The 12,986-nt window shown below is 37.3% G+C and overlaps 1 protein-coding gene and 1 non-coding gene across 2 annotated transcripts; both read left to right on the top strand.

Moving 5' to 3' along the window:
• The first annotated feature begins 2,636 nt into the window (after positions 1 to 2,636).
• On the top strand, positions 2,637 to 3,855 carry LOC116866395 (taste receptor type 2 member 7-like). The gene is given in 2 exon segments (XM_032855389.1): positions 2,637 to 2,646; positions 2,883 to 3,855. Coding segments are annotated over 2 exon segments (948 nt in total). The 3' UTR covers positions 3,821 to 3,855.
• Positions 3,856 to 4,954: 1,099 nt separating this feature from the next.
• LOC116866481 lies at positions 4,955 to 5,057 on the top strand. The gene has a single exon (XR_004382410.1). It is a non-coding gene; the product is annotated as a U6 spliceosomal RNA (small nuclear RNA).
• Positions 5,058 to 12,986: the final 7,929 nt, after the last annotated feature.

Raw genomic sequence — 12,986 nt, 5'->3', positions numbered from 1 at the left:
CTACATCAAATTAAAAATCTTCTGTACGATGAAGGAAACCATCAACAAAATATAAAGGTGGCCTACAGTACCCATGCTACTGAATGGGAGAAGTTATTTGCAAAACATGTCTCCAATAAGGGGCTAATATTCAAAATACATAAAGAACTCATACAACTTAATAATAAGAACAACAACAAAAACCCAACCCAACACTCTGAATAAAAAATGGACCGAGGATATGACCAGACATTTTTCCAAAGAAGACATCCCAATGGCCAACAGACACATGAAAAGATGCTCAACATCACTCAACATCAGGGAAATGTCAGTGAAAAACACAATGAAATATCACCTCATACCTGTCAGAATGGTTATATTTAAAAGGACAAGAAGTAACAAATGTTGGCAAGGATGTGGAGAAAAGGGAATCCTCAGAGACCTTTGGTGGGAATCTGAAGTGGTGCAGCCACTTTAGAAAACAATATGGGGGTTTTTCAAAAAATTATAGATAGAACTGCCATACAATCCAGCAATTCTACTTTTGGGTATTTATCTGAAGAAAATGAAAACACTAATTTGAAAAGACATATGCACCAAATGTTCCTTGCAGCCTTATTTATAAAGCTGACCTATGGAAGCAGTCTAAGTGTCCATCAGTGAATGAATGTAGTCGTATTCCATCATATATGTGTACATGTATATATACCACAGGATGTGCTACTGCTTCACCATTAAACAAAAGAATGAAATCTTGTCATTTACAACAACATGAATGTACCTTATGAATATTATGCTAAGTGAAAGAAGTCAGGCAGAGGAAGTGAAATACTTTATGATTTCACTTAGAATCTATAATACAAAACAAATGAACAATCAATCTGACTTATAAGGTGCCTGCTGCCTGTGGTGATGAGGAAAACGTGCCCATAAATCTCTGACCTAAGGGATCCTCACTGGCTACGTAAAGGCACATACCAATTAAAATGAGAGGTTTAATTGTCATCGCGCCCTGAAAGAAAGTTCTCCAACACCAATCTGAGCAGCCTTGCAGGGCTGCCTCTGCAAGGGAGAGCAACAGCCGCTGAAGCCTGCCCTTGGCTTTTATGTTGTTGTTGTTGTTGTTGTTTTTATGAGGAAAGCAAGGGCAGATGCTTGCCAGCATGGGAGAGGAGTACAAAGGGATGGCAAATATACTGAAGCAGGCTTGCCCTCTCCCCTATGGGTAGGCACGCAGGGCGTCAGTCGTGGGGTAAGGGAGGAGTGGGATGTTGGGGCTCCAGTTGCTAGGTGCAGAAACCGGGTGGGGACTAAGGGTCACATCCTTCCATAGCTCCTAACTCATGCCCTGCCCCTTGGGACTGTGGGATCCTGCTTCTACCAGGCCGGTTGTGTTCCAAAGCCTGAGAACAGGAACATTGCTGACCTGTGGGCTGCTTCCACAATCACTCCTTAGGGTTTTCAGTATCTCCCAGTTTCTATGGGAGGGCAGGAGCCTCACTTCAGCGAGTTCCTGACTCCAAGTGGCAAAACTACCTCCTGTCATAAATATAAACACTAATTTTTCCTTTGTAGAGAGCCAATTAGCTAACATAGATGGTCAACCCAAGTACCAGGTAAACTGAGGCTAAATTGCCTGTATTAAACCACGATGCCAAGTCTCCTTACTTGAGGACTAGTTATTGTTTACCTTGAGAACATACGGACAGTATCTGTTGCACTCTATAAAAGGGTGAGACTTCTTTCTGCTTTTGTAAGTTTCCATGAGGTGTATCTGATTCTGGTTTAATAAAGTGGTTTTCTTTCTCTATTACCTTCCTGGAGAGGTTTTTTGGGTTTGGCAGGAGATTTTGCTTTTTTGCTTTTAACAGCTGGCCAGACCATGTTCCTATGCTCTGCGACCCTTCTGTGGGCAGCTCCCCGCCAGTGACTGAGCTGGGCAGAGAGTCAATGGCAGGGTCACTCCCACGAGGCTTGGGACACCTCTGATGGGCTCCGTGGGCTTGCAAATTCCCACTGGACTTCTTGAAACTCTCTTAGGACTGCTCTGCGACCAAGACCTACCTTCTTGCCCTCCCTCTCCCTCCACAGGGCTCAGACTTAATGTAGCCTATAACATCTCCCTCAGCCCTCTCCTGCTCCCTTCTTGATTTTCCATTCAAGCCTTTCCCCCTGCTCATTTGCTTATTTCTCAGAACAGGAAGACCCAGTCACTCTGTTTTCTAGATTGGTGCTTACTGTCTAGCTTATAACGAATCAAAAAATGTCTAACTCTTTTTTTTTAATTTTAAAGATTTTATTTATTTATTTGACAGAGAGAGATCACAAGTAGGCAGAGAGGCAGGCAGAGAGAGAGGAGGAAGCAGGATCCCTGCCGAGCAGAGAGCCCGAATTGGGGCTCGATCCCAGGACACCAAGACCATGACCTGAGCTGAAGGCAGAGGCTTTAACCCACTGAGCCACCCTGGTGCCCCCCCAAAATGTCTAACTCTTAAAGAAAAGGTCAACGAATCAAAGGTCAATGAATCAAAAAAATGTCTCTTAAAGAAAAATAAGACATTGTAAAAATATGTAAAAATCTAGCTCTGGTTTGTGTTTTTACAAACCAGGATTCAAATCCTGATGAATAGCTTTACATAGAAATTATAATCAGAGTCATGGGAGCAGGTAATCTGCTATTTGCCTTGAAAATCACTAGCCTGGAACTTGAGAGACGATTTCCCAACAATAACTAAGACTTTGGGGGTGTACTGGAGGCATTCTTTTTTTTGCCAGTGGTTATGAACGTCCAGAAAAAAGAAATGTATTGAACATTATAGTTTTGGATCTACAAATCTGTAATTTGCAAATTACTTAATTTACAGATCAGTGAAGTACTGAAGACAGAGATTTCCTGACAGCAGTCACGGCAAGCACATTGAAGAATGTACTTAAGATGATTTTTGCTGGAGAATTCATAGCGGGGCTTTTGGGAAATGGGTTCATTATATTGGTTAAATGTATTGATTGGATCAGGAGCTGGAAGTTCTTCTTGATTGACTTTATTCTTACCTGCTTAGCTATTTCCAGAATACTTCTGCTCTGTATAATAATGCTAGGCATAGGTGTAGATATAATTTGTGAGGAAATATGCTACAATGACAATCAACTGATGACTTTTGAAATCCTCTAGACAGGATCCAATTATTTCTGCATAACCTGTACCGCCTGTTTCAGTGTCTTCTATTTGCTTAAGATAGCCAACTTTTCCAATCCCATTTTCTTCTGGATAAAACAGAGAACTCGCAGACTGCTTCTCATTATTGTCCTGGGAGCGGTCTTCTCTTTCTGTTTGTCCCTGCTTTTTAAGGATACAGTATTTAAGAACCTGATCAAAACCAGGGTAAACACTGACAGCAATCAGACATTGAACTTCACAGTGAGAAAATATGATTTATTAACTTCTAATATAGTCCAGAACATAATGCTCATCATCCCCTTTGGAGTGTCTCTGGCTTCCTTTGTCCTTTTGATCCATTCCTTATGGAAACACACCAGGCGGATGAAGGGCACAGGTTCTGGGGATCTTATCACCAAGGCCCATGTGCGAGCCATGAAGTCTATGATTTCATTCCTACTCTTCTTCTTTATGTACTGGTTGAGCAATATTATAATATATTTGGCCTATGTCATGCTAGACAGTTTGGTGGCAAAAATGTTTGCTTATATGTTTGTATTTTCCTATCCATCTGGCCAACCATTCCTTCTGATTTTATAGAACAGCAAATTGAAACAGGCTTTATTCTGTGTCCTGAGGAAGCTGAGGTGGTGCAGGAATGCAAGGAAATCTGCAAACCCATAAAGCATGCCTGAAATGACTGTGATTTTCTGAAGAATGAAGATCGTGAATAAAGCTCCATGTACCTTTCTTTCATTTCCCTCAACTTCTTTTATACTATTCTGTGGTAGGTCCCTGAACCTTATTGGAAATATCTGTCTGGAAGAAGTTAAAAGAAAAAAGAGTTTGCTGTGTTTCCATCAGAATAATGCTGATATAATTAATAGTAAAATTAGAACTTATCACCAAGACAGTGGGGATTTGATGAGAGACAAAAATACGCTTTGGAAGAGAGTAATTTACTGGTGCCTAGATTACAACTGTAAAAAATTAAGTGTAGCAAGTCTCAGAGACAGAAAAACACCAAAAATCATGAAATGAATATTGCAAAATTCTAACAACTTATTAATTGTGGTTGATGGCTAACCACGGCTTTAAATTGTATTTGGGAGAGAATGAACATGGAATGAACTGGTATGACAAATTTTCGGCTACTATCCAGAATATGCGCCTGGAAGTCCAGTTGCAGAACCCATGAGAACCCTACTATTTCTTTTTTTTTTAAATCATTTTTTAAAATTTATTTTCAGCATAACAGAATTCATTGTTTATGCACCACACCCAGTGCTCCATGCAATCCGTGCCCTCTCCAATACCCACCACTTAGTTTCCCCACCCTCCCACCCCCCCACCTCTTCAAACCCTTCAGATTGTTTTTCAGAGTCCATAGTCTCTCATTGTTCACCTCCCCTTCCAATTTCCCCCAACTCCCTTCTCCTAACTCCCCATGTCCTCCATGCTATTTGTTATGCTCCACAAATAAGTGAAACCATATGATAATTGGCTCTCTCTGCTTGACTTATTTCACTCAGCATAATCTCTTCAGTCCCGTCCATGTTGCTACAAAAGTTGGGTATTCATCCTTTCTGATGGAGGCATAATACTCCATACTGTATATGGACCACATCTTTCTTATCCATTTGTCCGTTGAAGGGCATCTTGGTTCTTTCCACAGTTTGGCAACCGTGGCCATTGCTGCTATAAACATTGGGGTACAGATGGCCCTTCTTTTCACTACATCTGTATCTTTGGGGTAAATACCCAGTAGTGCAATTGCATGAATAAGAGAGAAAACACATGACTTAGAAAATACAAGGCATGCTCAGATGGCAGCACATATCCTAAAAATTGGGATAATACAGAGACTAGCATTGCCCTGTGCAAGGATGACACGCAAATTCGTGAAGCATCCCATATGTTTTTAACTTCTTTCATTTGTACCATTCCTTCAAATAAAGTAATTTGGTATCTCCCCCCAAAAAAGATACAAAGCTCAAAGTAGAGGGTACAGTAGAAGTTATTTTGTTGGGTAAAAAACACAGAAAATACAATGCAAAATAGTTTTACATTTTTCTCATTCCTCAAGTATGGTACCAGTTTTGATACTAAGCATTACTCATTAATGTTGGGTTATCAGGAATCTCATGTACTGACAGAGATCACTTGCTTTTTTTTCCCCCCAGTAAAATTTATTCCCCAATAAACAATTTTATTTATTTCACGTTTCTCTCTCTTGCTGTTTTATTTTTTAAGCAAGAGGATTTGGGTTTACTGTTTGACTTTCCATTGGTATATGAGAAAAAAAGTATTTATTTTTCAGAAATACATTGTTTTAAAGGCCTATAGAATATATCATAGGAAAATAAATGGGGTGGAATTATTTTTTGTTGTTGTTGAGATGTTACTGACATATAACATTGTGTAATTGAGGTGGACAGTGTGTTGGGTGGATACATTTATATTTTGTCTTATGATTACCACTGTGATTCATTAGCTAATACTTCTGCCATGTTGCATGATTATGATTTATTTTTTGTGTTGAAAACAATTAAGATCTGGTCTCTTAGCAGCTTTGAAGTTTATAAGTTATGTTGTTGATTATAATGACTATGTTGCGCATTAGACATCACAAATTTATTTATCTACTAGTTGCCAGTTTATACCCTTACACAACAATTCCCCCAAATCCTCAATCCCAGCCTCTGGTAACCACCGTTCTACTCTCTTTTTACAAATTCAGATGTTTTGGATTTCACATATAAGTAATATACAGTATTCGTCTTTCTCTGTCTAATTTATCTCACTTAGCAAAATGAGTGATCACTTGCTTTTGGCTCCTTCTTTGTGAAGTTCAATTTATATATGGGGTACCAACATTTTAAGGGGGTAGAATATACAAAAAGCTTTGCCTAGGTGAGATATAAATGAAATTTATTTTTAAAAAGTTGGACTTAGTAGCGTGAAAGCAGAAAGCAAATTTATTCTTTCTTATTATGGCTCCTACAACCCTTTTTGCTGAGTTATCTTTTTCCAGGATAAAACCTTAGGCAGAGTCCACAGCTGCTATAGTCACTCATACATTAAGTCCAATCGAGACTAAAACCAAAACTTCTATCTGTCATTGAATATCAAACTTCTCTCACTCACCTTTTTCAGATCCTATTCAAGCTTGAAAACCTGACATAGGAAAGGTTGTTTCATTGATGAGTCTTGCTCTTCTCCCCAGTATTCATGCTGCTTTTGGTTTCTTTATGATTGCAAAAGAATTGGATAGCTAGTGTCCCCTATAGCTCTCTTTTGGCTAAGGAAAGTTGTCAATCATATCAGATATTTTAATGCAGATTCATTCTTCTGTAGGTATCTATGTCTGGGGTCCCCAAGGCCACCCTCATGTTTGATGACTCACAAAAATACTCAGGGAACTCAGAAGGGCTGTTATAGTGACAGTCAGGAGGCGGTGGGGGAGAAGGACAGATCAACGATTGCTTGTGCTCTGTTAATTTACTCCAATACAGATACAATGCCTGGAAAGTAGCTGCAAACTGTGTGAGAGACTGTGGCCTTCTTTCATGGCAACCTAAATTAGGATTCTGGTTATGAGAATTGAAATTTTTCCTGTGTTATATGGATTCAACAGCATTTTAGTGAGCTAATGACCTTCTTCCTGGAAATTTGAAATATCGATCTTTATTGTTGCAATTTATAAATTTCTTCAAGATATATCTAGGTGTGGAGTTTGCTTATTTGCTTTCTAAAATTTTTGTTATTATTATAATGATGAGTATTCTTCTATTAAAGCCTCAAGAATGTCCTCAGTTTAGCGCTTGGACTACCCTCTCAATCCAGAGTTTTATTTGGCTAGGAATTTTTTCCTATTATGTGATTATTTCTTGTCATTTATCTTTTCTCTTCTATTTTTTAAAAAGATTTTATTTATTTATTTGACAGAGATCACAAGTAGACAGAGAGGCAGGCAGAGAGAGAGAGAGAGGAGGAAGCAGGCTCCCTGCTCAGCAGAGAGCCTGATGCGGGGCTCGATCCCAGGACGCTGGGATCATGACCTGAGCCGAAGGCAGAGGCTTTAACCCACTGAGCCACCCAGGTGCCCCTATTTTTAAATAATAATATGTAGACATATTATCCTATGGATCCACCAATTATTCTTTGTTCAATATTGATTTAATATTCTATGACCTCTGCATTTTCTGCACTTTCTTGAAGGTTAGTTCTTTTGTTTTTTCAATTTAGCTTTTCTCTTTCATTGTTTTGATTTTCCTCAATATTAATCTTTAATATCCATATGTGTGTACAACACAACTTCATGCTTCCATCCAGCACTTGTAGGAATTTGATTTTATGACCTTGCTCAAGGATATGCCTTAATAAGTAGAGGGAACAAAAGTCAGTTTTCTCAGTCGAAGTGAAAGTCACTAATGCCTAAAAACTAGAGCATCATGGTTAGGAAATCCTGGGTCTGGTAATTATGTTAGACGAAAGCATGAAGAAATGACTGCAGAATTTTCTTAAGGTAAATGGACTGTTTGTTTTTGGAAACATGGCATCCTTTACGCCTTGAAAGAACCTAGGTACTGCACTATTTTTTCTTAATTTAGTTATTTGTCTTGTCATGAACTTTATCCCTTTTTTTAACAGGACTATTTGACTTTTTCTTATTACTCTTCAGATCCCTTTATGAATTATCTCTTTGTGTGTTTCAAATGTTGTAATATTTCCCAATAAATTATTTCTTTTTAAAAGTTTTACATATGGTGTTATTTTTAATAGAATTATTTTACTATTGTATGTACAAAATTTTTCACCTCTTTTATGGTTCTCGGATTTTGTTCTTTTTTTCCCTCCCTTTTAAAATTGAAGTGTAATTAATATATAATGTTCTATTAGTTTCAGGTATACAATTTTTTTAAAAGATTTTATTTATTTATTTGACAGACAGAGATCACAAGTAGGCTGAGAGGCAGGCAGAGAGAGAGAGGCGGAAGCAGGCTCCCCACTGAGCAGAGAGCCCGATGCGGGGCTCAATCCCAGGACCCTGGGATCATGACCTGAGCCAAGGCAGAGGCTTTAACCCACTTAGCCACCCAGGCGCTCCTCAGGTATACAATTTAATGATTCAATATTTCTGTACATTACTCAGTGTTCATCTTAATAAGGGTACTCTTCATTCTCTTTATTTCACACATCCCTCGCCCATCTTCCCATTTCTGGAGTTTTGAACTGAACTCTTAGGAAGACTTTCATATTCAATTTTTAAGAAACATTTCCCCATTTCTTTTTGTTTTGTTTTGTTTTCTGTTAGCTTTTTTATATGCAAGTTTTGGTACAATTACATCTTTAATCAAACTCATTTTTTAATTTTATATATTTTGTGAGGTAGGGAATCTAATTTGAGTAGATAGTCAATAAACTAAAGTGAAATACCTTTATTTTATTATTATTTTTTATAAAAATTAAATTTAGCTTTTTTTCAATGTTCCAAGATTCATTGTTTATGCACCACACCCAGTGCTCCATGCAATACGTACCCACCACCAGGCTCACCCAACCACCACCCTCCTCCCCTCCAAAACCCTCAGTTTGTTTCTCAGAGTCCACAGTCTCTCATGGTTTGTCTCGGCCTCCAATTTCCCCCAACTCGCTTCTCCTCTCCATTTCCCAGTGTCCTCTGTTATTCCTTATGTTCCACAAGTAAATGAAACCATATATAATCGACTCTCTCCGTTTGACTTATTTCACTCAGCATAATCTTCTCCAGTCCCGTCCATATTGGTACAAAAATTGGGTATTCATCCTTTCTGATGGAAGCGTAATACTCCATTGTATATCTGGACCATATCTTCTTTATCCATTCATCTGTTGAAGGACATCTTGGCTCTTTCCACAGTTTGGTGACTGTGGCCATTGCTGCTATGAACATTGGGATACAGATGGCCCTTCTTTTCACTCCATCTGTATCTTTGGAGTAAATACCCGGTAATGTAATTGCAGGGTCTTAGGGTAAATAAAATATCTTTATGTAGTGGTAGCAAACTCTAGTGTCCACAGGGGCCAGGAATGTATATAAATGTGTGAGGACATTGATAGTAGAACTAATTGTGATGAACCTGTGAACGAGTTCCTCATAATTATGTTCAAATTTATGTTTTAAACAGTCACTGTCAGATCATTCTGCCAGTTTGTGGCCTCTTACTGTCTTTTTCAATTTCTTAGCTACTGTGTAACATTTACTCTTCCAAGGGATTTTCAGAATCAACTTCTCAAATCCCATAAAATTGGGATTTTGACGGGACTGTCAGTGAACTTACAGATTTCTCTAAAACATAATGTATTTCCTTTAAAGCATATAACCTACAAATTAGTTTACTTAAGCCTTCTCTAAGGTTATTCAATAACATTTCATAATTATTCTTTCCCTTAGGTATTATGCTTTTTTCTACTGACTTTATTCCTAAGTCCGTTTTAGTTTCCCAACTAATATTAGATATGATATTTTTTTGTCTTACATTTGAGATGAGAAAAATAAAACTTTCGTTTAGAGACATGTTGTTAAAAGGCCTGTGCAGTTGGATGAACTTGTATAGAAAGTTAAAAGAGTCATAACCTGGAACGAAGTTCCAGCTTATTGCAACAGTGGAAATCATGAGGGTAAAGAGTTTGTAAGTAAAGAGATACTAAAGACTTTTTGTCTGGAAGGAGAAGAGTACACTTGTTCAATATTCATTTGGTATAAATTTTAAATTATAAATTAACAACTTCTATTTTAGCTTCTAAATTTATTTATTTATTTATTTTTTAAAAGATTGGAGAGAAATGGATTTTTTTAAAAATTTTATTTATTTATTTGACACAGAGAGAGATCACAAGTAGGCAGAGAGGCAGGCAGAGAGAGGAGGAAGCAGGCTCCCTGCTGAGCAGAGAGCCCGATGCAGGCCTCAATCCCAGGACCCTGGGACCATGACCTGAGCCAAAGGCAGAGGCTTTAACCCACTGAGCCACCCAGGCGCCCTTAGCTTCTAAATTTAAAAAGCAAGTAACAACTGAGATTGATTGATTGATTGATACAGAAAACAGGAAATATGCTTATAACTCCAGTATAAGAAGAACTGGCAAAAATACTTAAGAAAATCACTAAGGCTCCTCCAATAAGCAAATTATGAATATGAACAGATATATCATGATGGAAAACACTGTGTTCTACTTTTCAATTAAATATTTTTTATTAACTAATGGTAATGCTTTGCATAGGCTGATAACAATTCGGGTTGAAAAATGTGCATTGGAAAACCCAAAAATACTTACACATTTAAACTCATAATCTCAACTTACTGAAGTTTCATCTAAGTAGAGAAATAATTACATGTATTTAGGTAATCATTGTCATATTGTGTATAATAGGAAAAATAAAGTAGAAAAAGATAATAGTACTCTCAATAAGGGATTACTTGAAGTAAAAATATTATACGCCTTTGATTATGAAGCTCTCAGAATAATTGTTGAGGAGAGTTTACCAAATTTACAAAAGACCTTATCTTCTAAAGCTAGTAAATCAAAATTAGGCCCCAACATTACAAAAATAGTATGATTATAACTATGTGTAATGATAAGTAAGGAATAGTTAAATATTAAAATACTGGAAGAAAATCAGTATAAATATTAATACATTATTGATGTTTTAATTTTTACCTATTTTTTTAAAAAGATTTTATTTATTTGATAGAGAGAGAGGGACCGAGCACACAAGCAGGGGGAGCAGCAGGCAGAGGGAGAAGTAGACACCCCTCTGAGCAGAGAGCCCTGTGTGGGGCTGGATCCCATGACCCTGAGATCATGACCTGGGTGAAGGCAGAAGCTTAATCAACTAAGCCACCCAGATGCCTGACATTTTTATCTATTTTTATATACTTCCAGAACTTTCTATGATTGTGCTTTTTTCAATCCAGCAAATATTTATGAAATGTTTACTATTTGTCAGGTTTTGCATTTACTAAGAGGATTTTGACAGTGAAAGATTGGAATTTTTTCTTCCTTCCAAAAAATTACAGTCCAGAGAGCAGTCATAATAGATCACAAAAAAATGCTATAATTAGAGAGACACAGGATGATAAAAAAGGACACCAAATCCAAGTTCAGATGATGAGGAACATTTTTCCAGAAGGAATTGTATCCAAAACAATGTCTGCAAGAATCAGAAAGGAGATGAGCACCAGGAATAAAGCATGAAAATAAGGATGCATTCATCCTGAAAAGAATGACAGGGTTTTCACTAAAGCAGAACCTCTACATACATAATGGAAAGAACTTCTACAAAAGATAAGACTGTAAGTAAAGAGTAATGAGACTGGTCTTGCAGCCTGTGCCAAAATGATGAGGGTCTGAATCAAGACAGTAGTCATAGACTTGGTGACAAGGGGATAGATTTGAGAGCTATTAAGATAATAAAATTGACTGAATTTGGTAGTGAGTAAAAGTAAAATCAGGCTGGCACAGATTTCTGGCTTCTGTGAATAGGTGACCTACAAAGAATTTAGAGCTTCTGGATTTGTTTGAGAAATTAAGAACTAACCTTTGTGAATTCTCTCTAGTCTATGGAATGATTAACTCAACACTGGACAATATAAAAGAAAGAGATTTATTTTGGATATACTGGAAAGTGGAGGGCAAAAAGGGGTGTCATCCATCCCCTATTCTCTTACACAATCTCTAGTCCTTATGGCATGAAGTGATTAAGGTCTGTGTATCTCTCCTCTGAATGTATTTTGCTAGCAACAAATGTAATGATCAAACTGTCCTTGGATCATGTCTAGATTGTTGGTGGGCCCTCCTTTATGGTAGATTTGTTTGTTCTTAGAGGTTGAAGTGACAAGGTTTAATTAGTCCCAAAGTATCATCTAACTAGCAAACCAGCTAACTAACTAGCTGCTTCTTTGCAGGACTACCTTAATATTATCTGCCTCCAGAACATAATCTCACAGGATCTCCTTCCTTGGGCTAGTTATGTCATTATTTGAATCTTTTCACTACTAATTCTCTTGAAAGACCAAGTCGGAAAGGTAGGGACGAGAGTGACATCTAATTACTATTGGTTCAACTGCACTGAAGACATCAATAAATCAAAATATTTTTCCAATTTATTTAAAATGATCAGAACAGATAGCCCTCAGGCATTTTGTATTTTAAGCAGAAATATACCCAGTAGGTAATTTTAAATATAGTTACACATTTTTCAAAGATTTAAGTTATTAATTTGAGAGAGAGAGATCAACATGGGAATTTCCTGGCCAGCACCAACAAATTTACTGATAGACCCCTTTCAGTCATCTTAGGAGTATGACCTTGCCTAAAATAATAGATTCTTTGTTAATAATTCCCTTTTTTCTGCTCCCTCTCTACCTTTAAAAACTTTTCTTTTTCTGTAGCCCTTTGGAGCTCCCCTCTACTTGCTACATAGGATGTTGTTTGATTCATGAATTAATTAATAAAGCCAATGGGGTCTTAAAATTTACTCAGTTGACTTTTTGTTATTTAACAGAGGTACCTATTTCACAATTGAGATTTGCAAATCAAATGCAGCAGTTCCTTGAGAGGAGAGAGGAATTCTTATTCAAAAGAATGAAAATTAATCTGCGCCTTTATTTACATATTAGCAAATGAGCATCTAGTCTTTCAACCATCTCTTTACATAGGATGTTACAATGTCTAGCTGACATCTGGACCAAGACTGGAAATCCTTAGCAGAGCTGGTTGGAAATGTTCAATGGCTGTTGGAGATGACTGGGATTCATAGCTAAGAAGAAGAGCCACAATAAAAAAGAAAAGTAGATATTATTGCATA

The sequence above is a fragment of the Lontra canadensis genome, unplaced genomic scaffold, assembly GCF_010015895.1.
Source record: "Lontra canadensis isolate GAN:19392208 unplaced genomic scaffold, GSC_riverotter_1.0 scaffold9, whole genome shotgun sequence".
Classification (NCBI taxonomy): domain Eukaryota; kingdom Metazoa; phylum Chordata; class Mammalia; order Carnivora; family Mustelidae; genus Lontra; species Lontra canadensis.
Note: the sequence above shows the minus strand (reverse complement) of the source record. Positions and strands in the feature narration are given on the sequence as shown.